Here is a 27,034-nt window from a genome sequence, read left to right on the forward strand (position 1 = left end):
CGTGCACTACTTTGAAAATGTTACTTGCGCTGCCACACTAAGCTGTGCTGCTTGAGCAGTGTAGCTTAGTGTATCAACCCCTACTGATTTGTCTGTGAGCCAGATGTAGCACTCAAAAGAGCCACATCTGGATCCCGAGCCATAGGTTCCCTAACCCTGCTCTATACTGTAGAGATATAGGAAGTGTTTATGATGCTAACACCAGGAAACCCACCAAAAATAGTGGGTATCCTGCTTGCTAAAGCTGGTTGTATATCCCACAGTGAAGTGTCTGCTACCCTGCTGGAGTTTTTAGGATTTGTTACAAAACTAAATCAGAACTGCTTTAGGAGATTATTACATTTGTAGGACTGCCTGGTGAGGGCCGTATAAAAAGCTAGAGAGCAACTAATATGGGTCACTTACTCTGGGTCATCCTGGAAATCCTGCGGCTCGGCCAGCTCGTCATACTCTGCGGCCGCGTCCTTCCCAGCCAGGACCAGCTCCTTTGTAGGCACACTCACCTGTAACGACAAGATTCAAGTACACATTTCAGTAAAACACGACAGGCTTTCGAGTCACGAAGGCAGAGTTCACACCTGTCCTTGCAAGAAACACACGCATTTTCCCGCATGCAATTTGCCCAGACGCTGCGCATGTTCGTAGGAGTTTATCTATGTGCGTCCTTTCAGAGTAGCTAATGAAAGCCAATGAGAATCCGCATGCGGTGTGCAAATATTTTCTGCAGGATGTACTTTTTTCCAGGCATACAGAACGCAAATGCAGTTTTGCAATTTAACTGTAATGGGATTCTCCATTGACTTCCATTACATGTGCAGCAATCAGGTTTCTGAAAAAAAATCTCAATCTGCACACTTTTTTTTTAAAGGTACATTTGATCAATTTGACAGTTAAAGAAACAACAAGTTAAGCAGCAATTGCTCGCAACTAGCGAGATAAACTTCACCACAGGAATCAATCCCATGGAGCAACTTAAAACCATTACTCTGTGCTCTTAGATCCTAGTGCACCTCCCCTAAACCCCCTTAAAGTGAACCAGAGACGAAGCACCCTCTTGTATTTTACCATATATATCAGTGGGAACATTAGAGAAAACACCTTCCCTGCTCTCTGTTTCATTCTTCACTGTTCAGCCTGCTTGTTATCAGCCGTGATAAATTCCCAGATTGAGCATTAATTTTGGCTTTGCTCAGGAATCATTATAGCCGAGTGTCTTCTCTGATGTCTTTTCAAGGCCAAGCCTGCCCCCTTCTGGCTCTGCTATAATGACTCAGCTATAATAATTCCTGAGCAAAGCCAGACTGAATGCTCAGTCTGGGATTTTATCAGGGCTGGTAACAAGCAGGCTGTGCAGTGAAGAATGAAGCAGAGAGCAGGGTAGGCATTTTCTCGAATGTCCCCATGATATATATGGTAAAATACATGAGGGTGCTTTGTCTCTGGTTCACTTTACAGTGTAAGGCCCCATTTCCACTTGCGTGGTTTCCGCAGAGTTTCCCCGCAGGCAAATCGCGCGGGCAAACTGCCATACGGAACAATAGCACTGCCAGCTGAATCGCTTGCGCTAGCAATTCGGCCGGCATTTCCACCCGAAATGGTGCGTGAGGCTGCGAATCCCATAGCCATGCATGGCACGGCTGATGGGATTCGTCTGCGTACCCGCAGACCCGGAGGCGCCGTCGGGCGCCTTGCAGATGCGTGCGGCTGAAGTGGAAACGGGCCCTGTCGGGCATAAAATCAAAAATCAATTCTTTATGGTTATCTGGTAAACAAGTAATAAGGATGCTAACCAGGCAATTCAAAAGCTAAAATCACTATTACTTTTCTTGTTGATAAATTTTTATTCCCCAGTTTACCTGACTTATTTGGTACACACAAAATTTGGTACACAAAAGAGAAGTTGCAGGGCATGCTGGGTTGTCCTTTTTTGCTTCTCTACTTCCCCTCAGACTCAACTAATGCAGCCTGATTGGCTGAAGCCTCTTTCCCTCCTTTTTTCGCCTCCTACACCTCTGTTCCTCTCTGATTGGCCAATATTTCTCACACTGAGAGAATGCACTTTCTATAGTGATGCGCAGGCAAATCAGGCAAAGGAGTGTAAGGGAGGAAATGACATCAGGATTTGCTTGAAAACAGCCGCACTTAAAATGGGGAAAAAAAGTGTAAACTGGCTTCATACCTTGGCAGTGCTGTTGATGTCGTAGGGATCCCCCTCATCACAGGGCATCAGTGAGGCATGAGCGAGGCTCTCCACTGGGTTAGTTAGAGTCAGGAGAACTTGGCTTTCCTGCAACATATAAAAGGTCTCATTAAAGTGGACTTGAACTCTTGCACAGGACAAAAGGAAAACAGAGAAATGCACCATGTATGTATTTAGAGATTTAGCCCATCTAACTACCCCTCATTTGTGGCTAATCACTAGTTGTAATTTGATCCCTCCCCTGTGTCACATGACTGCCTATGACAGAGATTTCAAATAAGCCCATTTGAAAGTACAGGCAGTAAACAATATGCCTGCTTCCATGAATCAGGAAGTAGACACACTGCAGATGTATTTTAGGATCTGTATCAGCTGTAACAAAGAAATGTTCTTTGTTTAAAGGGCATTATGCTGTGGTGTATGTTTTAGAGCAGAGAGGACATTCTGAGTTCAGGTCCGCTTTAACACTAGAATACTAACATCACTTTCCTATTTTATTTTGCAAAAAAAATTTTTGCGTACGTTTTTATGAATAATTCATATAAAATTAATGTTCTAGCAAAAGCATATAAAAGGCAGAGCTCGGGCTTTGAACACGTTCTATGAAGCTCTTGACACCAAAAAAATTTCACGATTTTCTGTTTAGCAGAACCAGTAGTCATGGGAGAAGCTGCAAATTAATTCGCAGACATTTTCACGCTAAGGGAAAACTGTGAGCTTCAATCTATTAGCAGCAGCGTGACGGTGAATGCCAACAGCTAATCACGCATAGAACAGAGTCACATCAGAATCAGATTTTATTCGCCAAGCATGACGGACGTCGTACCCAGAATTTTTGTGGTACACACAGCATGGAGTACAGTAGCGCAGATGAACAGGCATTAGATATGAGTTAACAGGTAAAAAATTACAGCATAACTAAGACAGCAGTCAAAAGGATACAAACATCGTTAAAGGGAACCTTAACAGAGGGATATGGATGTTAACTTTTAAACAGTACCAGTTGCTTGTCATTCCTGCAGATCTCTTTGGCTGCAGCAGTGGCTGAATCACACACCTGAAACAAGCATCCAGCTAATCCAGTCTGACTTCAGTCAGAGAACCTCTTCTGCATGCTTGTTGAGGGGCTGTAGCTAAAAGTATTAGAGACACAGGATCAGGAGGAGAGTCAGGCAACTGGTATTTTAAAAGGAAAAATCCATATCCAATTCAGCTTAGGTTCTCTTTAAAGAGGAGCTGTTAGGTATAAGGTCTCAGAGAAAATAAACACATATATCAGTAGCTAAATATAGGCTGTACTTACATTACATATGCATTTCACTGTCCACGTTTGGATTTCACAGAATTTTTATATAGTATATGCAGAGAATGATGCTCCTGACAGCTCATGGCAGGTTCCATGTTTGTCTGTCTCCTATGAAGCCAAATGTGTCGTCATGTCCTCCCTGCTTCCTGATCACAGAAAAGCTCGTACTGAATAACACTAGTGTGCAGTGAATATTAATTAGCCATGTGGCTAGGAACAATAGCGGACTCCTGCAGTGTACTCTGCCGAGATTTATCAGTGCTGTGCTCTGGACTGAGTTACATGCTATTGTTACTTGACCCTGTAACTTCTCATTAGCAGCCGAGGGGAGAGCCCCAGAATGCTTTGCAGTATGGTATGCGGCTTGAGTCTTCTTAAAGAGGATCTGTAACCTCAAAAAATCCCCTGGGGGGTCCTCACCTCGGGTGGGGGAAGCCTCCGGATCCTAATGAGGCTTCCCACGCCGTCCTCTGTCCCACGGGGGTCTCGCTGCAGCTCTCCGTGCAGCCGTGACGTAATATTTACCTTCCTGGCTCCTGCGCAGGCGCTCTGACGGCTGTCGGCTCCAAACTACACGGAAATACCCGATCGCCGTCGGGGCTGCTCTACTGCGCAGGCGCAAGTTTCCGGCGCCTGCGCAGTAGAGCGGACCCGACTGAGATCGGGTATTTCCGTGTAGTTCGGAGAGGAAAGCAGCCACAGCGCCCCCGCTGGAGCCAGCAAAGGTAAATATTGAAATTACAGTCGGGCCTGTCGCCTGTCCGATGTCGCCTGTCTGCCAATGAGGCCAAGAATGGTGGTGTCATCTGCAAAGTTGATTACCTTCAGTCAGCAGATGAGGTACAACGGTTGGTGTACAGGGAGAACAGCAGCACGTACAGTACGCACCCTTGCCAGGTGCCTGTGTTCGTGGTTCTTTCCAGGGAGGTGCAGTTTCCAAGTTTGACCAGTTGCATCATATTGGTGAGGAAGGTCCGGATCCAAGCCCACACAGTGAGGTCGAGACCAGGTTGTGCCAGGTTGTTGTATAGGATATTGGAGCAAATTGTTATTGAATGCACAAGCTGAAGTCTAGGAAGAGAATCCTGGCGTAGGTGTCAGGTCTGTCGAGGTGTTCTGTGATGTGTGCCAGACTGAGGTTGACAGCATCCTCAGTCGACCTCTTTGCCCTGTATGCAAACTGAAGTGAGTGCAAAAGGGAGTAGGTGGAGCGCTTCAGATGAGAGGACCTGTCCTCAAGGTACCCCTACACAAGTACCCTTACACACTATATTTCGATTGGCCACATTACGAGACATTCAGGCCAGCCAAAACAGTCTATTTTGTTCAGTGAGTAATCACTCTACTAAGTCCCAAGCACCAGGACAGATATTTTCATATGAGCACCAGCATAGCGATTTATAGCTTGGCAGTGAAAGCAAAAACTTCATACACTTCATACACTCCCACACCTCTGACTGCTAAAAGTAGACATTGAATCTGCAGTCAATGCTGTCTGAAGGCACATACGCACACAAAATCAATGTCGCCCAGAGGGGGCAATATTGGAGGGCTGAGGCTGACAGATGCGTAACTAGCCTGCAGGCTAGTGACATGTACCGTTGTTATGCAGGAGAGCGGAGGGACAACAGAGTGTTACATTTGTGACATCACACAGTGAAAGGTAAGTGGGGAGATCAATACCCTCAGCTGTAGCTAAGCAGAAGCGAGCCAATGCTGGTCTGGGGTTGCTGTACAAATGCTGGATTCTCGGCAGAGGTTATCTGGTGTGTACGGAGTGCAACATGTACAGGCAAGTCTGCGGGCAGGCCAGAGGAGCTTGCTGGCCCTACTGCCCGCAACAAAGTTTAATTATGACCAGCTTAGCCCCGGTTCACGTCTGCGTTATTTTGTAGAGCCGGCCATACGGATGGATCAGTATAGCCGGCTCCGTGAAAAAACGCAAGTGCGAACCAGGCCTTAAAAGGAAAACACAGAGACAGGCTAAATACAAGTATCCCCCCCAGCATTATCAGTTAATATTTGAATACAGGACTGTTTTTGAAATGCTTCTGAAAATACCATTTCCACTATTGAAAACGCTTGTGTAGCATGTAGTGGAAGGCCGTGTTCACACTAGGCACGCTGCTTTGTGCAATGGTACAGCATGTGAACTCGCAGTCCATGCAGAGAGGTTAAAAAGGGAGATGGAAATGTCGGTGTAGCCGGGGCCGCTAAAGGCCATAATGTGAATTACAGCTATTGCGATGCTCAGTCAGTAATTTGGGCGTCATCAAAAGACAGAGCCCAGATTATATTAAAAAACGCGCAATTCAGCAAATTGGAAAACCATAGCTCCGAGCGGTAACCCCCGAGGCTGACTCATGGTAGCCCCCGGGAGGTCTCTGCAGAGTACAGTGCGCAGCGAGCGTTTCATTTCTCTTCCCCCGGGATCCAAGCGCATACTGCACAGACACTGACCAGGCTCTGAAACAACGCGTGCTATAATGCACACTATAAATGACGTATAATATAAATTGATTTTCAGTGTCTACGTTTTTCATCTGTATTCATGTAGTTCACAGTAAGACAAAAACAAAAGATGATTACTGACCTTCATGTGGCGCAGGTTGGGAATTGACATAATTCGGATTTCTGGGACATAGTTCCTGCAAAAATGAATCAACAAATCAGAAATTAGATAATTGTAAAGCAAACCCTATAAGTTATCACGGTACATTGAGGATTTAGTAACGTGACAATGATCATATTTGTCTTTAAAGGATACCTGACCTGAGACAAAGCTACCCAAGGTAAGCACAGAGGTATGTTCAGCTGGATTCTCACACCTCTATGTGTTGTTCGTTCCTCTCCTCGTTACCTTCCATTCCCGTAATCACTCCATCAAAAAAAATTCTACTTTTAGCGAAAGACATTTTCAGTCAGAGGGGCGGGGCCTGCTGTGATGTTCCCTCCTAAGACCCCCGCACATTCCCTCCTCTTAAAGGGAACCTGAACTGACCTTGTGGGTATGCATTCAAGCATGGGATCAAGGAGAGGAAAGGGCAATGCACAGAGGAATGTGGATCCAACATCCACATACATCTGTGCTTACCTTAGGTGGCTATGCCTCAGTTCAGGTTAAGCTTAAAGAAGAAAAACCCTCCTAACAATAGCAAATATATATTTTTGTTTGCAGTAAAAGTTATAGTCTGTCCTATCTTCTTGTCTGGCCCTTCCTCAGGCAGCTCTGCACAGGACTGCGGGAGGAGGGGGTGGGGACCCATAGAGACAGCAACATCTGCATGTCAATAACACAAGTAATGGAAGGGAGAGATATCTACTGTGTGAGCCATTTCCCATAACAGAACTGCAGTTCTTTGTCTATGCCCATTTTCCTAATTCCTGGTACACACCATACAATTTACTGTCAGATCTATAATTTCCGATAGGACATAAATGGCCATATCCTTCACTGCAGCACAACTTCTAAAAACACATTTGTGAAAAAAAAATACAAATTTGATACTGTCTACAGATAACTTGCAGCTTGAATAATTATTGTTTCATGACTTCTGGGTGCAAGTATAGGAAACATTTCCTGAAAGAGAAGGGTTTGCCGAAAGTACTGTTTCTTACCTTGTACAAGTTATCCTCATCCTAATCCTGTCGGCTGAAATCTGAACTGAAATCTGGCTGCAGCATGGTAGAATCTCAGCCTTATTCACAGGTCTACCCAGCTTGACTCTCAAATCTAGCCTGACTTCCTGTCACGGCAGTGGTCACCTGAGATGGAGCGTGGGATCAGCACTCATGTCCAAAAGATTGTTCTCTGACTTCAGGGACCCAAGACAAGCAAGTCACTTAATGCAGGGAGACAACTATAGTCAGCCTAAGGGCCCATTCACCCTTGAGCGTTTTGCCGGCAATTTCAGCAAAACGCTAGCGCTTTTGAAAGCGCTAGTGTAATGAAACCCTATGGGCTCGTTCTCACTTGAGCGATGTGCGCTAAGCGCCGCAAATCGCCCAAAACTGCTAAAAGCAAACGCGTAGCCTGCACCATTTTCAGGTGATTTCCCGGCGATCATGTTTCAGTGCTATAGAAGCGCTAAACGCGATCACAGGAAAAAAAAAAGAAAAAGTCAAGTGTTTTTTTTTTTCGTGTTAATCCCGTAAAAACACCATAGCAAAAGCGCCAGCGTTTTGCGATCAGCAAGTGTGAATGGGCCCTAAAGGTGCTCCGAGCCATGCAGCACTTGTCTCTAAGACACTGTTATTGACCTGAAGAAACGGGTTGATACACACGAAACGTGTTCAGTGTTACTACCAATAAATTATTTTATTTTCCTATATGGTGTTTCACTATTAGGAGGTAAGTGCTTCTATGGACCCCTCTGGTCCATAGTATACCTTTTTCTGCAGAGTGACCGAAGCATTTGAGGATCCATAACTTCCATCAGTTCACAGTAACCACCCGAGTGTCAGTTTACCGCATTTCATCGCCATATATAGCCGACATACTACACCATAAAGGGCTCCCGGCTGTCGCCTGTGTTTTTTCTCCTTCCTGGAAGATTTGGAGTATTACAGACCCCTCACTAGCGGAAATTATGCAATCCAGCCACACCCACAGAGCCTGATATCTGCCACTCCTAAATAAGTCCTTACAATGAATAACTTATTTATTGGTATCCTGGTGCGATTCATGGTTTTTCCTTTCTATGTACATTGCATTGACTTGAGACCAGTTGCACAGCATACAGTGATGTGAAAAACTATTTGCCCCCTTCCTGATTTCTTATTCTTTTGCATGTTTGTCACATTTAAATGTTTCTGCTCATCAAAAACCGTTAACTATTAGTCAAAGATAACAACATAATTGAACACAAAATGCAGTTTTAAATGATGGTTTTTATTATTTAGTGAGAAAAAAAAAAAAAACTCCAAATCTACATGGCCCTGTGTAAAAAAAGAAATTGCCCCCTGAACCAAATAACTGGTTGGGCCACCCTTAGCAGCAATAACTGCAATCAAGCATTTGCGATAACTTGCAACGAGTCTTTTACAGCGCTCTGGAGGAATTTTGGCCTACTCATCTTTGCAGAATTGTTGTAATTCAGCTTTATTTGAGGGTTTTCTAGCATGAACCGCCTTTTTAAGGTCATGCCACAACATCTCAATAGGATTCAGGTCAGGACTTTGACTAGGCCACTCCAAAGTCTTCATTTTGTTTTTCTTCAGCCATTCAGAGGTGGATTTGCTGGTATGTTTTGGGTCATTGTCCTGCTGCAGCACCCAAAATCGCTTCAGCTTGAGTTGACGAACAGATGGCCGGACATTCTCCTTCAGGATTTTTTGGTAGACAGTAGAATTCATGGTTCACAGCAAGCCTTCCAGGTCCTGAAGCAGCAAAACAACCCCAGACCATCACACTACCACCACCATATTTTACTGTTGGTATGATGTTCTTTTGCTGAAATGCTGTGTTACTTCTACGCCAGATGTAATGGGACACGCACCTTCCAAAAAGTTCACCTTTTGCCCCCCCGATCCACAAGGTATTTTCCCAAAAGTCTTGACAATCATTGAGCTGTTTTTTTTTTAGCAAACTTGAGACAAGCCTTAATGTTCTTTTTGCTTAAAAGTGGTTTGCGCCTTGGATATCTGCAATGCAGGCCGTTTTTGCCCAGTCTCTTTCTTATGGTGGAGTCGTGAACACAGACCTTAATTGAGGCAAGTGAGGCCTGCAGTTCTTTAGATGTTGTCCTGGGGTCTTTTGTGGCCTCTCGGATGAGTTTTCTCTGCGCTCTTGGGGTAATTTTGGTCCACCGGCCACTCCTGGGAAGGTTCATCACTGTTCCATGTTTTTGCCATTTGTGGATAATGGCTCTCACTGTGGTTCGCTGGAGTCCCAAAGCTTTAGAAATGGCTTTATAACCTTTACCAGACTGATAGATCTCAATTACTTTTGTTCTCATTTGTTCCTGAATTTCTTTGGATCTTGGCATGATGTCTAGCTTTTGAGGTGCTTTAGGTCTACTTCTCTGTGTCAGATAGCTCCTATTTAAGTGATTTCTTGATTGAAACAGGTGTGGCAGTAATCAGGCCTGGGGGTGACTACAGAAACTGAACTCCGGTGTGATAAACCACAGTTAAGTTATTTTTTAACAAGGGGGGGCAATCACTTTTTCACACAGGGCCATATAGATTGAGTTTTTTTTCCTCACTAAATAAAAACCATCATTTAAAACTGCATTTTGTGTTCAATTATGTTGTTATCTTTGACTAATAGTTAACGGTTTTTGATGAGCAGAAACATTTAAGTGTGACAAACATGCAAAAGAAAACAGGAAGGGGGCAAATAGTTTTTAACATCACTGTATATACTCATGAATATTTAATTTTATTCAGGTGGTGCTGACCTAAAACTATTATGATCTGCCACTTCACTGTAACAGCACCATCTGGTGACAGAACAGGCAACACCTGAGCACTGTGACTGCTAAAAAAGTTGAAGTTTGAGGCCCCGTTTCCACTATCGCGAATCCGCATGCGTCTTGCGTATGCGGATTCGCATAGACAATATAAGTGAATGGGCCTGTTTCCACTTATGCGTCTGCGGGAGCGTTTTATTGTGCGGAGAAAATCTGCACGGAACACCCTGCAGAATTCGCCTGCGTTTGGAATGCAGGCGAATCGCACACAATGTATTTAATAGGGAAATCGCATGCGTTTTCCCCATGCGTTTTTTGCCGCGAATTCGCATAGGTACCAATGTAAATTCACACAGGCAGTGACATGGTTAAAATCGCATATACCCTCACCTATGCGAATTCGCGGCAAAAGACGCATGCGGAATCGCATCCGCATGCGATTTCATCAGCGGTGGAATCCAGGCGATTCTGCACCGCAATAGTGGAAACGAGCCCTAAATTACCTCGGGGCTCCTTCCAGCCCTTCAGTGCCCTTGCTGTCATTCTGTTCACCTCTGTTCAGCAGCAGCGCCCTTCTGACAACTGAATGTGCAGCCCGGGCCACCTGATCGTGATCCCCCGCGGACGAAGCATTCTGTGATTGCGCAGTATGTAAAACTTGCTACTGCGCATGTGGAGACCACTCCCGGATGCAGGAGTAGAATCGAGGAGGCGCACAGCCGGGGCTGCGCAAGCGCAGTAGCCTGCAACTAGCCAAGTCGCCCGGTTTTCAGAAGGGTGCTGCAGATGAATGGAGGTGTGCGTACTGATGGCGAGGACACAGAAAGGCCTACAGGAGGCTGGAAGAAGCCCCAGGTAAGGTGACTGTCACCTTTTTTTTTTTCCTTTAGGTTCCCTTTAAAGAGGAACTCCAGTGAAAATAATGTAATAAAAAAGTGCTTTTTTTTTTACAATAATTCTGTATAAATGATTTAGTCAGTGTTGGCCTATTGTAAAGTCTTTCCTCTCCCTGATTTACATTCTGACATTTATTACATGGTGACATTTTGTACTGCTGGCAGGTGAGGTCAGTGGAAGGAGATGCATCTTGCTTTTTTTTGGCAGTTGGAAACAGCTGTTATTTCCCACAATTCTTTATCATATAATCTAATTTCCCACAATGCAACAAGGCTCCCACAGTGTGACTTCAGAACCATGGTCCTGACATACAGAGCCCCCTGATGATCAGTTTGTGAAAAGGAAAGGATTTCTCATGGGAAAGGGGGTATCAGCTACTGATTGGGATTAAGTTTAATCCTTGGTTACAGCTGAGATGTTACTTATGTGCGTATTAATACTTACCTGGGTCTTCCTCCAGCCCCATGAAGTGCGTGAGCTCCCTTCGCGTCCTCTCTGTAATCCTTTCCCCGTTATCTGGGAAGCCGTGCTCTTCTACGCATACCTAGCTCAGACACAGGCACCCATGTCACGCTCCCTCAGCCAGGAGCAATCTGCACGACTGGCTGCGACTGAGGGGGAATAAACAAATGATGGAGCAGCTGAAGAATGCGGTGAGGGAGCCCATGCACATAAGCGACATCAGGTACACTTTAAGGGCTCGTTTCCACTATTGCGGTGCGGAATCGCCTGGATTCCACCGCTGATGAAATCGCATGCGGATGCAATTCCGCGTGCGTTTGCCGCGAATTCGCATGCAAATTCACATAGGTGAGGGTATATGCGATTTTAACCATGTCACTGCCTATGTGAATTTACATTGGTACCTATGCAAATTTGCGGCAAAAACGCATGGGGAAAACGCATGCGATTTCCCTAATACATTGTGTGCGATTCGCCTGCATTCCACACGCAGGCAAATTCTGCAGGGTGTTCTGTGCAGATTTTCTCTGCACAATAAAACGCTCCCGCAGACGCATAAGTGGAAACAGGCCCATTCACTTATATGGTCTATGCGAATCCGCATGATTCGCGATAGTGGAAACGGGGCCTAAGGCCTACACCTGGAGATGGGATTTAACAGTCAGTCACCTGAACAAATAATGTTAAAGTGAACCTCCGGACTAAAAATCTACTCAGCAGCACTGAAAAGGCTTGGTGTTTCTTTAACAGTTTCACAGCATCAGAACTTTGTTTTTCTTACCAAAGCATCATTTTTAGCTACATTTTTAGCTAATCTCCACCCATCAAAGAAAAAAAGCCCGGGCTTTTTTTCCCTGATGCTGTGCAGAGCATGATGGGATTTCCTATGTTGTTCACATTGCCTAGAAACTGGGAGAGGTGCTCAGGACACAGGACAGTTGGAACTGTGTCTCATGCTCCCTGTCACCTCCTTTCAACCAAAAAGATGGCTGCCCTCATGAAGTCAAACATTTGCCTGTTCTTTTAAAGTATAGCTAGCAGGGGTGACATACTTACAGGGCAACCAGCTGAATCTTAAACTTAATTGATGTCGGGTTAAACTCTGGCTTGCTCAGATTGTGCTCACATTTCTGGGAAGAGAACAAAATGACAATGAATGCCCTGATAATAGTCTGGTTCTCCTGAAGCTTCACACTGTACACATGAGGACAGACGTACCCGGCAGCGGAGGGAGCGCTTTATGAGCAGATGCTTGTGCCGGGGGTGGAGCTGAGAGGCACAGATGGGCTGGAAGTCCGGCTGCAGGAGGCGCTGCTCCAGGGTGGTCACTGTCAACAACAAAGTAATTAGTTAGGTGAGAAACTTTCCGCAGTGAGAAAATATATGCTATGCTAATAACAGCAATGTGAGAGCACACCTGACCTGAGAAGAAGGATAGAGAGGTGGACATATTTCCTTGTGAACTATGCAGATTGCCCGGCTGTCCTCCCAAGCTTCTGCCTCTAATGCTTTTAGCCATAGACCCTGAACAAGCATGCACAGGTGCTTCTGACTGGATTTGCTGCATGCTTGCTTCAGGTGTGTGATACAGACATTACTGAAGTCAGAAAGATCAGCAGGCTTGTCAGGCAACTAGTATTGTGTAACCGCTTCCTGGACCTAGGTAATTGAAAGCCACGCCAGTTTTGGGACCTGTTATTCCTACCAGGGCGTATATGCACCCGCCACGTTCTCCCTTTGCTGCAGCCCACTTCCTCTGCTGTCAGGATGACAGCAGTGCTCCGTGAGCTGGTCAGGAGCAGGTATAATTGGCTCCTGACCCTGACTGGCTCACAGTGATCACAGGGTCAGAAGCCAATGAAATTGGCTCCTGATCAGCTCACGGAACTCTGCTGTCATCCTGACAGCAGAGGAAAGGAAGTGGGCTGCAGCAATGGAAGAGTGGTGTGAACGGCGAGAGAGATGGGGTCCGTGCGGCGTGATCCATTAAGGGGCCAGAAACTTCTGGTATGTAAGTGGTTTAAAGAGACACTGAAGCGGAAAAAAAATTATGATATTATGATTTGTATGTGTAGTACAGCTAAGAAATAAAACATTAAAGCGGATCCGAGATGAAAAACTAAATATAACAAGTGACTTGTCTATATATCTTATCTAAAGTTTAGATAGTTTACACAGCAAATCTATCTTCAAACAGCTTCAACAGTATATTAATATTTTTTCCTGTGATACAATGGGAGCAGACATGTTTTCTGCTTGTCACTATTACACAATTACACACACAGGCAAGCTTATCTGTATCTAGGCATGCTAATCTGCATATTCTGTGAAAACTCCACTCTTATCTCCTCCATTACACAGGCAACTGATCTGTATCTGCACTGCAGCTCTCAGATTGTGAAAACTCTGCCTCTGAAATCTATAGCTAGTAACACCTTTTTCACCTGCCCAGACTGAAATCCCACAATCCTTTGCAAGCGCCAAGGCACTCTGGAGAAGCTGTGGGTGTGGTTTGTTTAGTTTATAGGAAATTAGGGTATTAAAACAAAACAAAACAAGTATTTGGCTTGAGGAATGCCCTATAAACTATATGTAAGGAACACAATTATGCAAGGAGTAAAAGTTCATCTCGGATCCGCTTTAAGATCAGATACATCGGTCTAATTGTTTCCAGTACAGGAAGAGATGAGAAACTCCAGTTGTTATCTCTATGCAAACAAGCCATTAAGCTCTCCGACTAAGTTAGTCGTGTAGAGGGCTGTTATCTGACTTTTATTATCTCAACTGTTCCTGGACCATTTACTTTTCCTCTGCAAGAGGAGAGGTCATTACATCACAGACTGCTCTGAAAGACTCATTTTGAATGCAGAGTGTTGTGTAATCTGCACATATTATAGAATGATGCAATGTTAGAAAAAACACTATATACCTGAAAATAAAAGTATGAGAATATTTTCTTTGCTGCTAATCTTCTAGTAATTATTCATAGTACACAACCAATTCACTATATCATTTTTTTTTTTCGCTTCAGTGTCTCTTTAAAAGGAAATAAATATGGCAGCCACCATATCTCTCTCACTTCAGGTGGACTTTAAAAGTATTCAGCTCTTCCACCAGAATAAACAAACATGCACTAACTGGTAAACACCAAAGCCATGTAGACACTTATCAGAAAAAAATAATCTAGCGCGTGTACAGCTGCTCCTAGCAAAGCCCTGGCAAATACATACTACATGTGCCAGTTATAGCTAGGGTTTTTTTTTTAACTGCTTAAAAGGAGTCAGGCAAACAGTCCTAGATAAAACAAGCATGGCTGCGTTTTACTTTTTTTTTTGCTGAGTCGCATCCTCTGTTCCCTTGTGCAGCTGCTCAGTTTGCTGTATTTCATTCCGGTCAGGGACCAGACCTCGAGTTTATGGTATGGAATGCTGGTGCAGTTGGCTCACATAGCGTGCATACGTACATCAGCACACGCTATAGAGCCACCGGAGGAGTGTTTGAGCTTGCAGTCCTTGCCCGCAAGCCAAACCTTCTGGACAAGCCCTCTGCTTCATTCTCCGCCTACCGAACCCTTCCTTCATCCTCCACACAGTGCTAGGCGGAAACTGAAGGGAGGATTTGGTGGGCGGAGAATGAAGCTCAAACACTCCTCCGCGTCTCTATTGCATGTGCAGACGTACGTATGCGTGCTATGCGGAGCCAACTGCGCAAGCTTTCCACAGCCTGGAAACTCATACTGTGCCTGCGTGGTATCTATCACTTCCGGGGCACGGGGATCTTACCGGCCAGAATTGTGGGTAATCTAACGGCTTCGGAGGAAAACAGAGGTGGCGATCCAGTAAGCATTTACTGGAAGAACAGCTGCAGGTAGGCAGTTTTAAGGGTATTGAATTTGCCTGATGACTCCTTTAAATAGACACTGAAGCAAAAAAATAAAATAAAATTATGATATAATGACTGGTATGTGTAGTACAGCGAAGAAATAAAACATTAGCAGCAGATAGACGAGTCTAATATTGTTTCCAGTACAGGAAGAGTTAAACTCCAGTTATCTATGCAAAAAAGCCATTGAGCTCCAAGACTATTAAAGTTGCACAGAGCTCTGTCTTCTGAAGCTTGTTATTTCAACTGTCAGTCACTGAATTGTTTTTTCCTCCCCAGAGGACAGGTCAATAGTTCACTGGCCTGCTCTGTAAAATCATTTAGAATGCTGAGTAGTGTGTAAACTGCAAATATTAGAGAATGATGCAATGTTATAAAAAACTATATAACTGAAAATAAAAATATGAGTGTATTTACTTTGCGTCTAATGTTCTAGTAATTATCCGTACTGCACAACCAATTCATTATATCATAATTATTTTTTTCCCAGTAACCCTCCAGGACAGGTATACTACGAGATCTGACCCCTCCCAGGAAACATCCAATAGATCTCTCTATAAGTATCAACCCACCGCAGGTGTCCGGCAGTATGGGTGTTTCCTGTTCCCTGGAACAGGTCTCTCTATTGTATGCCGGAGTCCTGGAGAGCCTGGGTGGCTAGGGGCTAGTAACGGCATGCTGCCTGGAGGAAATGCACAGTGGTCGCAAGGTGGATGGGTGCCAGGCGGCTTACCTCTTCATGCCGCATGATATCGGAGTGTGGGGAAGAGATGGCTGCGGCGAAGACGCTGTTCGCGGAGGCGACTGGCTGAGAAGTGGGCGTGTGGGAACAGAGCGGTGAGCAGGAGGCCGTGCGCATTGGGTTCCCTCTTCCAAAATGGCGGAACGGACGTTTCCGGTTTCCGTAATGACGTCACTTCCGCCCGCCAGCACAGAAGAGTCGCAGCAGCCTGGCGTCCTCTCTCACTAATTGGAAAGCAGAGTGAGAGATGGACGCTCCTCAGGATGCCGGGGAGTCCAAGCAGGAGGCTAAGAGGGACCCCAGGGCGGACAAACCTGAGGGAGAAGCCACTAAAGACGCAGGAGCGGTGAGATGAACGGTGGTTCTCTTATGGTTGACAGCTAGCCTTAGCTGTTTTGTACTGAGATATTTGTGCATATTTTGTTACATCTGTCCTCAGTGTTTGTTTTGTTTGTTGACAGGGGCATGGTTTGTTTCTGTTTTATCTTTTACAGAGCAATACAGCTGATAAGCCCAGGTCAAAGCGGTGCCCAACATGTAATGTTAAACTAGCACATGGCTGGGGCAAAACTTTATGTCAAGCTTGTACTATAACAATACTTAATCAGGAGTCAGCTACATCATATAAGTATCTAATGAGTGCAATGAGAAACGAAATGGCAGAATCTATCAAAGTATTTAGAGATGCAATGGCGGTTTCGGTGACGCCAGCAACAGTTGCTAATATTGTACCTGATAATGCCTCGGGCTCAGTTGGGGTAGAATCTACTAACACTACACCAGCAGGGGTTCCCTCAGGACCTCCAGAGGGTGGGGATATGCCTGTTGAGGGGGATACTGCCGAGCGAGGTAATGTACATAAGAAAGCACTATCTAAAACTAATAGACAGGTTTTGTCGGATTCAGAGCCAGAGGATCTTGAGTTTGAGGATCTTTCTGATTCTGAGGAAGAGGATGATGACGGTGGATTAAATTCTGATAAACCCACAAGATTTAAGTTTGTAGCAAATGAGACAGAATGATGCTTTGGATTTAAAGGCAGAAAATCCACAGACAACCTCGGTTCACGATGAATTATATGCAGGGATGGAAGGCGAACAACCTTTAGTATTCCCGGTACACAAATCAACTAAAAGTTTGATTAATAGTCAGTGGAAAAATCCGGACAGAAAAGTGTTTTTGTCCCGGGGATTTAAGCGTAGATTCCCCTTTGCAGAGGAAGACAGCAAACATTGGGACAAATGTCCCAGATTGGATGCAGCATTCTCTCAGGTGAATCGTGAAAATGAGTTGGCCTTTGAGGATGTAGGTAATCTCAAGGAGCCATCAGATAAGAAAGCAGAATTCGCATTAAAGAAAACCTGGACGGCGATTGGTTCAAATTTTCGGCCTGCAGCAGCTACAACGGTGGTGGCCCGTACGTTAAATCTGTGGATGCGGCAGGTTGAAAGGCACATCAAGATTGGTTCAAGTAAAGAATTGATTTTGAATTCATTCATGGTTATGTTCAAGGCAATCCACTTTATAATAGATGCGGCGTCGGAGTCAATCCGACTAACCGCCAGGGCCGCAGCATTAGCTAACGTGGCCAGACGAAATCTTTGGATTAAAACGTGGGAAGGTAGTAATATATCCAAAAGCAAAGTATGCACAATTCCGTTCTCGGGGGATTTATTATTTGGGCCCGAATTAGATCAAATTCTTGAGCGCACGGCTAATAGAAAGAAATCTTTTCCAAAGAAAAAGGAGGTTCAACCGACAAAGAAATTTTTTCATCCACCAGGTCAGTTTAAGCCAGGTCAACAGAATAGACGTAAGCAGTGGTCATTTAACAAAGTTCAGAGTAAGCCGAACGCCTTGTTCAGAGGCACGGATGCTCAGCCCAAACGTAAGTGACAACGAAAGTCAGGTGGGAGGAAGACTGGGAAGATTCCTCTCATACTGGAAAAAGATCGCGACAAGTCCCTTTATAATAAATCTGATCGAGAACGGATATCACATAGTGTTTCAGGAGAGGCCTCCGAAACGTTATGTAGTGACAAAGCCAGAAAAAATTATAGAAAATTCAAGAGATCTCGAGCAGACGTTGCAAGAGATGCTACAAAGACAGGTGCTAACAATTGTCCCGATAGGCGAAGAAAAAAGAGGATTTTATTCAAAAATCTTTATGGTCAGGAAGCCGACAGGGAAACTGCGAATGATTTTGAATCTCAAACCAATAAATCCATTTATAAAGCATGCCAAATTCAGAATGGAATCAATCTATTCAGTACGGAATCTTCTTCTTCCAGGCGGTTACATGATAAGTATCGATCTAAAAGACGCATACTGGCATGTGCCGATCGAGGAAAGATCGCAGGCGTTTCTGAGATTTGCCGTGAGAAGCAGCAACGGTGTTCAACACTACCAGTTCCGTTGCCTCCCATTTGGGATAAAGTCAGCACCTCGTATTTTTACGAAGGTGATGGCGGAGATCGAGGCAGAGCTTCACAGGAGGGGGATCATGTTAATCCCGTACCTGGACGATCTATTGGTTCAAGCAGATTCAATTCACGATCTGGTAAGTCACAGAGAGATTGTGATAACAGAGTTACAGAAAGCAGGATGGGTGATCAGTACAGAAAAATCACAGATGGAGCCTGCACAGATAATTCAGTTCCTGGGGTTCTCAATAAATTCGGTGGAACAGAAAATTTTTTTGCCCGAACAAAAAGTGATAAAATTGATACAACAAACAGAAAGATTCAGGTCCCTCTCAGTGATATCTATCCGGGAAGCAATGAGCTTGCTGGGTCTATTGACTTCATCAGCACCAGCAATACAAAGGGCAATGCTCCACACAAGAATTCTGCAGATGTGAAAAGTGTCCCTACTGTGGTGGGGGAAAAGTCAAATTCTATCAGAGGGAAGGCTTTGGCAGTTTCCAACCGAAATAGTATTGACAACGGACGCAAGCTTGTCAGGTTGGGGAGCACACGTGCAGGCGTTCGAGGTACAAGGTCTTTGGGATCACTGTTTGAGAACTCAGTCCTCAAACTACAGAGAGTTGATGGCAGTGAAGTTAGCTCTAGTGGCAGCAATGCATTTGTTAAAAAACAGACACGTGCAATTAAGAACAGACAACGCAACGGTGGTTGCTTATGTAAACAGACAAGGGGGGACGAAGTCGTTCAAGTTACTAGAATTGACATTAGAAATTCTGACATTGGCAGAAGGCAGTCTAAAGTCCCTGACAGCAGTGCATCTAAAGGGGTCATTGAACAGTCAGGCGGATTTTCTGAGTCGCACACAGACATCAAATACAGAATGGACCTTGAATATAGAGGTGTTCAGATGGCTAGTCGAAATGTGGGGAGTACCTCAAATAGATTTGTTTGCAAACAGGGAGAATGCGAGATGCAAACAGTTCTTCTCTCTGAATGCAGCGGACCATCCAGTAGCAGTAGACGCGCTGGCCCAGAGGTGGGAATTCACACTGGCATATGCATTTCCACCTCTGAACATATTACCCCTGGTTCTCAGGAAAATATGGAGGTCAGACGCAACAGTTATATTGATTGCACCCGATTGGGACAAAAGGTCATGGTATCCACTAATGTTGAGGATGAGGATAGCCGGTCCAATACGATTACCCATGTCAAACAGATTAATCACAGTACAGGGGGAGGAAGTAGTTCACCTAGCAAAGTGGAGGCTAACGGCTTGGTTAGTGAGAGGGTTATCCTCAGGGGGAAAGGACTGTCAAACAGGGTGATTGAAACCCTTTTGAATAGTCGCAAATTGAATACTCGTAAGATTTACAATAAATACTGGAAAACTTATAATCTGTGGTTACAGGAATCTAAGTTTGAGTCATCTGAAATTGGCACAATTCTGGAGTTTTTACAAAATGGAGTTGATAGTGGGTTGGCCCTAAGTACTATTAGGGTCCAAATATCAGCGTTATCGGTTTTTTTAGACAAGCGATTAGCGGAGGATCCGTTAGTTATTCGTTTTTTGAAGTCGGTGGACCGTAAAAGGCCGGTTCGAGTGAAGCCTTATCCAAAGTGGGATTTATCGACGGTTTTGAAGGCATTAACAGTGTCCCCTTTTGTGCCAACAGAAGACTTAGATTTGAGGTTCCTAACACTAAAGACGGTTTTTTTGATAGCCATAACTTCAGCAAGACGTATTAGCGAGTTAGAGGCATTATCATGTAAAGAACCCTTCTGTATAATATATGATGACAGAATTATTCTCAGAACCAGTGAGGAGTTTTTGCCAAAAGTTGGGGACAGATTTCATAGATGCCAGGAGATCATACTTCCCTCTTTTTATGATAATCCGATAAATGAGAAAGAAAGGACGTGGAGTACGTTGGATGTAAGGAAGTGTCTGATAGAGTATCTCAATAAAGTAAAAGATATCAGGAAGTCAGATAGTTTGTTTATTAATTTTTCCGGTAAGATGGCTGGGCAGAAAGCTTCAAAAAAGACGATAGCTAGATGGATTAATTTATGTATTATGGAAGCATATAAGGTCAGCAATTTAGAAGTGCCGGGTGAGGTAAAAGCTCATTCTACTAGGGCAACTGCAGCGACCTGGGCTTTCAGAGCAGGGGTGTCTCCAGTAGAGATATGCAAAGCGGCGACATGGAAGAACATCAACACGTTCATGCGCCACTACAAACTGGATCGGATGACGGCAAAAGATCAGGAATTTGGAAGAAAGATCCTGCATGCGGTCAGCCCGCCCTAAGGTTGGTGATGTTATTGTTTCTCGCTCATCATCTCGTAGTATACCTGTCCTGGAGGGTTACTGGGAAAACCCTAAGCTAGCTAACGGGTAGATTTATTTTAGGTAACCCTCCAGGACAGGTTACGAACCCGCCCTGGTAAAATAAAGGTATTTACTATAAATATATTGTGGAATATGTATTGTTAACAGAGTTCAGTGTATAATATAGGTAATCTGGTGTGTAGACCGTGTTCAGGGTTTCTTGGATACATACTGCCGGACACCTGCGGTGGGTTGATACTTATAGAGAGATCTATTGGATGTTTCCTGTTTCCTGGGAGGGGTCAGATCTCGTAGTATACCTGTCCTGGAGGGTTACCTAAAATAAATCTACCCGTTAGCTAGCTTAGGGTTTCGCGTTAGTGTCTCTTTAAAGCATGAATGAGCCACAAGAGCTAGTTCACACTGCAAGTGATTCCTGGATATTGTGTTGCCACCAAATACTGTACTGGCTTTCAGCCTTGTCCCTTGCATACATTCACCAGATTCTCCCATTAGAAACATTATAAAAAACAGTGGAGTGGAGTGGCTCTCACAAAAAGTGAGGACTGGCGTGCCCAAGCCTAAAAAACCCCTTGTACTCTAGGGTCCACGATCCACAAAAAAGATGAAGGTTGGCATCACCAATAAGTGTTTATGCTCGTTATTGCATTAGCTAGATGTCAAAAAGCTTTTCTGGGCTAATGATAGACTGGCGACCGTAACTCAGCAGGGATGTGCACACGACCGCATACGTGATGTCCTATAATCTCTGCCCCAACCCCCCCCCCCCCCAGGTTTTCGACCACGGACGGCGTTAGGCGGACCTGGGGGAGCCACCTTTCCAACGCCTATCAGCGTTAGGCGGTCGGGAAGGGGTTAGTTGTGGGATATCCAACCCGGTGTTTATCAAAAAGCAACAAGATTTCTCAGTTTCAACATTTGTATTATTATTTTCAGTTAAAGAACCACTATAGCAAAAAAAGATGACAGAACCGAGAGGTTTTGGACTAGTCCATCCCCTCATGGAGGATTCTCTAGGTTTTCTTTGTATTCAAAAAGAATTTCCTGAACGGCAGTTTAACTGCCACAAATAGTAAGATACCAGCCTATCTACTCAGTTGCACACTATTTTGGCAGCTAGACTTAGCAAATGACATTCAGGGAATGCTTTTGAAAAAAAAAAAAAACCTGAAAATGGCCAATGAGGAGATGGACTAGTCCAAAACCTGTCATATTTGAACTACTTACTTATTTCGCTGTAGTGGTGCTTTAAAGAGAATCTGTATTCACAAAATGAAGTATAAACAAACATCCCTGCCTGTTTGGGGTCATCTCCTGGCCCCCTCTGTTATATTTTTGCTGCTCTCCGCTGCAATAAAGAGGGTAAAAAAACTGTTTTATAAACTGTTTTGTAAACAGAAAAGATGGCCACCAAAACAGGAAGTACATCAGCAGAGCAGTGAACTCAGTTAATACACAGCGAGTACACAGAGAATTCAGTGGGTTACACATTGAATTCAGTCTCGAGAGGTTATGTGCAAGTTTTGAAAGAGCTCTGTGTCAATGAAGCATGACAAGCTGTGTCTTGGCTCTGCACTCCTGTCAGCCTGACAGGCAGATTCCTCCTCAGCCAGCTATTCTTTGTTCAGTTTATCAGTCTGTGTTTATCAGCCTCACAGAGTAGCAGACAAGCTGACAGTGAGAGCAGGGACATTGTTTGTGAGGAATAATCATCACAGGAGCACTGGAGGGGCTTGGAAGGAGTTAACTTGTTCACATTACTGAAGAGTTGGCAGCCTTCCAGACACAGGCCACAAATCAGACAGGGGAAAGAGAAGTTGATTTATTACAGAGATGGTGCAAGTAGAAAGTGCTGCAGTAAGCCAGAGCACAATGAAACAGCCTTAGAAACTTGTAGGATAGGAGAAATACTGCTAACATTTTTGTTACAGAGTCTCTTTAAATATCAAGTTGTAATGATTTGCATAATATTAATTAGTAATTTATAATCACTTTCCGTTTTCATTAACATTTTACACAGCGTCCTAGCCTTATACTTTAGAAGCGCTTGGGTTGGGGGGAGGGGTGGGGGTGTAAATGATGTGGAGTCTTGATGGGGGAAATTTCTAGGCCTATGACAGACTACAGAACATCACCGTGTAGCAGAAGTAGTACAAACCTTCTGTTAGATTTATAGGCCTGGTGTAATAGTCCTCGGGCAGAGGCTCCACCTCCTCCACCGCCTGTGCCGGCTCAATCTTTACCTCCTTCTGATCTTCACTTTCTTTCAGGCTAGTAAGAGAAGCAGCAGTCATTAACCAATCCTGTAACTCCAGAGAAATCTCCAGGTGCAGCTGTATGCATTAATGCCTACAAAACTTCACAAGCAAAATAGTTTACACTAAACTCAGAGTAAAGCAGGCCATACGCGCATCAATTTCTCCCATCGATATATGGCCAATTCAATCGCTCTGTTTAAATCAATGAGAAATCAGTGCAGCATTTGGCCTGCTTAATCGACAGATCAAGCCGATTCCTGTCAAAGAGAGCGGCACTTGGACACAGAGCCGTGTCATTAGGCAGAGAACATGCCCGTGTCCCATCTGCCCCCGAAGATCCACCTTGGGTTCTCTTTAAGCCAAGGTTACCTTTGAGAATATGTACAGTACAGCGCAAGCCCTCCCACTCCTATACTTACGTCAGACCAGCCAAAGGGGTGATGGGAACGCCTGGCCTCTGGCGCTGCAGCCTCGTACCACGCCCATACTTGTCCTGCAAGTGGGAGACACAGTTAGCGGCCGTGTAGCATAACAGATGTCATCGGTGAATATTAACCTCCCTGGCGGTAAGCCCGAGCTGAGCTCGGGCTATGCCGCGCAGGGGGAGATCTCAGCCCCTGGTGGGGCGATTTTCATTTTGTAAATTGCTGTGCGCGCAGCCAGCACTTTGCTAGCCGCGCGCACAGCTTGATCGCCGCCGCTCTGCGGCGATCGGCCGCACGCAGCGGCTGAAGAGGGCCCCCCCCCCCCGCCAGAGCCCTGCGCTGCCCGGATCAATGAGTTCCGGGCAGCGCTATGGGCTGGATCGTGTGTCCCTGACGTCAGGACGTCGGCTGACGTCCATGACGTCATCCCGATCGTCGCCATGGCGACAGGAGAAGCCAAACAGGGGAACGCGTTGTATACGCGTTCCCCTGTTTGCTATTGTTGCCGGCGGCGATCGGACTAGAGGGCCACATGCGCCCTCTAGTGGTGTTTCATGTAGCTACCACTCTGGTAGCTTTACATGAAACTTTAAAAAAAAAAATAAAAAAAATTGGAATTCTGCAATTTTTGCAGAAAAAATTAACCGCCAAGGAGGTTAACCATGCATGGCAAAGCAATGAGAAGATTAATCCTCCAGATGTACGGTTTTTACACTATCAAAACATGAGCGGATTTCGGCTGTGGTGCAGATGGTGACTTAGGAGGCAACCTGGAACTTACCGCCACGTGAATTGTGTGTTGCTGTCCAACATTTCCAAAGTTTATCGTCAGATTGCAAATAAAGCAAAAAACAAGAGAGTGACAATAAGATGGAGGAACAGTTACAGGTTACTGGAGACATAGGGTCATTAAACTAAATATAACAGCAAGTTGGTAGATCAGGACGCAAACTTTCATCAATGTCCTTGGTGTATAAGCTTCGTAGTAAGCGGTGCTACTTATCGGAATAGCAAAAGTTTCAATTAGGTTAGCACGCCAGTGTTTCCATAATGAAAGCTCAATTTATTCAATCAGCAGTCCTCAAGATGATAGATGACAATTGTTTCAGGGCCACAGAGGACCCCCTTCCTCACAGCACAATGTAGACCAGGGGTAGGGAACCTATGGCTCGGGAGCCAGATGTGGCTCTTTTGATGGCTACATCTGGCTCACATACAAATCAGTAGGGGTTGATTCACTAAGCTACACTGCTCAAGCAGCGCAAATAAAATGTTCTAAGTAGGCATGCTACTGCTGTAGCATGCACTACTAACTTCCCCCAAAACGAACAGCTACTCCAATTGTCCCACCCTGGACCCTGTCAGGTCCAGTGACTTTGTAGGACAAGGTGCCTGCACTTCGATTGGCCCAATAGGCTGCCTGTCACATGACTTGACAGACAGCTTATTAGGCCAAAGTGCAGGGATCTCGTCCTACAAAGTGAACCAACCCCCAAGTCAACTAGCTAATTGTACAAGCTGTTAGTCGGTATTTCTCCTCTCTGGCTCTTGGGGAAATTGCTGAAACCCAAGAGAAGCTGAAGACGTGTCTGACACTTCCGCTGCCTGGTGGATCAACTGTATACACATCACCATGGCAACAGGGACAGCCCCCTGCTGCACATGCGCACTGCCCCAGTCTGAAACCTATTGTATGGCTCTCACAGAATTACATTTTAAAACATGTTGCGTTTATGGCTCTCAGCCAAAAAGGTTCCTGATCCCTGATGTAGACCAATATGAAGGACTAGCCTCAATTCACTAAATGCTTTTCAGTAAAATTTAAGTTGGTAAAATATTGCATTCGGTATTTTACACTTTTTCCCAAAATCACTAAGATTTCCAGCATGCGGTAGAAGTTCAGTAAGTTACCAAACAAACGTGCTTCAACTGAATAAGCCCTGCTCGGTAAGTCATTTACCAGCTGTGGAGCAGGTCAGCAGTGAGGCAGGATGCTGTGTGTATAAGTTGGAGTTTTCTGTCCAGTGCATCTCTGCACAGGTTGGGGTGGACAGAAAAGCCTAATAAAATGTCTCCTACCATGCTCTTCCAGAGTAAAGTCCCACCCACCAGGGTGTTGGACCAAATCAGAAGAGAAACAGGGCTGTGTGGCTTTATCGAGGCTCTGTGTGGCCCTATTGGCTATTTGGCCTTCCCTATGTCTGTCAATATGTTTCCGCACGGAGAGCGTGAGTTATTAGCTGATCAGTGCTGCAGAGTTGTGACCCAGGCGGAATCTCTGTCAGATACAGATCCTGACAACCAACCACCATTACTAACTCCACTCGCCCTCTGGCATCTTATCACAGGTCCATAATCAGTAAGACGATACATTTACACTGCAGATCAGGGCCTGCTAAAAAACATGAAGGTCAGAAGAACAGTTTTTGAACAAGGCACTTACAGAAAACGCTAAGGGCATACAGTTCCTGCGCCGCAAGAGCTTCTTACGGTCACGTTCAATCTTCTCTTTCTGTGCCAACTGCTGGTAATATTCCAAAAGTTTGTTTATCTACAGAGAGAAAACAGAAATAAATGTATTACCTCAGAGTAATATCATCTGAAGAAGACCATACATTGCACAATGTTATCAATAGCTTAGAGGTTAGATTTAATTTAAAAAAATGAATAAAAAGGTTTTCCTTCGCTTCCTGTCCCAAAAGGCACAACAGGATGTTGGAGGTAATCTCCCCAAAGGAAAGGGGATGTGCCAGTTACAGCCATCCATAGTTGCACACGTTCCCAACAGAGACTGATCGCCAACTCTTCTTTTGGAGACAACCATCAAATTTAGCAATTCACACTTCGGGTGCCAGTGCAACTACTGATTTTGCGGCCCAATCAATCACACGATTCGCTAATTGTAACGAATTGGATGAAAATTGGTGATGATTCTACTGATTTCGGCCCGATCAGACATGCGTAATTCAGTCATGCTGGAAAGATTCTCAGTCGAAAACATTTGATTGCATGCACTGACTGCAGTAGGATAAAGCAATGATCAGCGAACAGGATGGCCACCACCTACTTGGCTGCCCCTGCCGTGTAAAATCTCACCTGCCCTGCAGCCGCAACTCCTGGCCTCATCCTCCATCATCATCGTGGGACGTCACACATGCACCATGTGATACACGTGCCACGTGTTGAAACAAAGAAGGCTGGGAGTTGCATGGGGACATTAACACTTAGGGGGCAGCAAGGCAGGTAAGGTCACTAGGCTTATTCCTGATAATTTCATTTGGAGTACCAGTACCTTTTTAAAAGAGCGATCCCCTTCCCAACACGCCATTTCTGGGACACCAACCCTTGTGGGTCTGACTTAACATTTTTTAATTCCCAATTTCAGTTTTTTCTTTTTCAGGGTCTAAGTCACCTCATGCCTTGCACCCCACGTTGCATTGTGGTGTGTACAATAAAGTTTTGTTTTACCTGAATCAGACAATTGAGTTATCAATGGGGAGATACGGTAAGTCCACCACTACCTCACATTTTTAAACTGTTTTTTGGCGACTGTTTTACTATTATCTGCAAGATTTGTCTACCCCTGATGGAGGGGTCTGCAGAAAGTGGGGTCAGGTCTAAGCTAATCACCTGCCCATTCCTTAGCGGTAACCCACCTCTGTGAGTATCA

The 27,034-nt window shown here is 44.8% G+C and overlaps 1 protein-coding gene across 3 annotated transcripts in view; it reads right to left on the bottom strand.

Moving 5' to 3' along the window:
* DCTN4 (dynactin subunit 4) overlaps positions 1 to 27,034 on the bottom strand; it is a 56,250-nt gene that overhangs the window by 6,100 nt on the left and 23,116 nt on the right. For 2 of the 3 annotated variants that reach the window (XM_068278082.1, XM_068278084.1), the window contains exons 5-13: positions 25,808 to 25,915; positions 24,146 to 24,166; positions 23,359 to 23,432; positions 22,840 to 22,952; positions 12,497 to 12,606; positions 12,335 to 12,408; positions 6,100 to 6,154; positions 2,180 to 2,287; positions 406 to 503 (exon numbers count right to left, since the gene is read on the bottom strand). In XM_068278082.1, the coding sequence (XP_068134183.1) occupies positions 406 to 503; positions 2,180 to 2,287; positions 6,100 to 6,154; positions 12,335 to 12,408; positions 12,497 to 12,606; positions 22,840 to 22,952; positions 23,359 to 23,432; positions 24,146 to 24,166; positions 25,808 to 25,915 (761 nt within the window). The remainder of the gene's footprint in view (positions 1 to 405; positions 504 to 2,179; positions 2,288 to 6,099; positions 6,155 to 12,334; positions 12,409 to 12,496; positions 12,607 to 22,839; positions 22,953 to 23,358; positions 23,433 to 24,145; positions 24,167 to 25,807; positions 25,916 to 27,034) is intronic. The other variant, XM_068278083.1, reaches the window with a different exon arrangement.

The sequence above is a fragment of the Hyperolius riggenbachi genome, chromosome 3 (assembly GCF_040937935.1).
Source record: "Hyperolius riggenbachi isolate aHypRig1 chromosome 3, aHypRig1.pri, whole genome shotgun sequence".
Lineage (NCBI taxonomy): Eukaryota > Metazoa > Chordata > Amphibia > Anura > Hyperoliidae > Hyperolius > Hyperolius riggenbachi.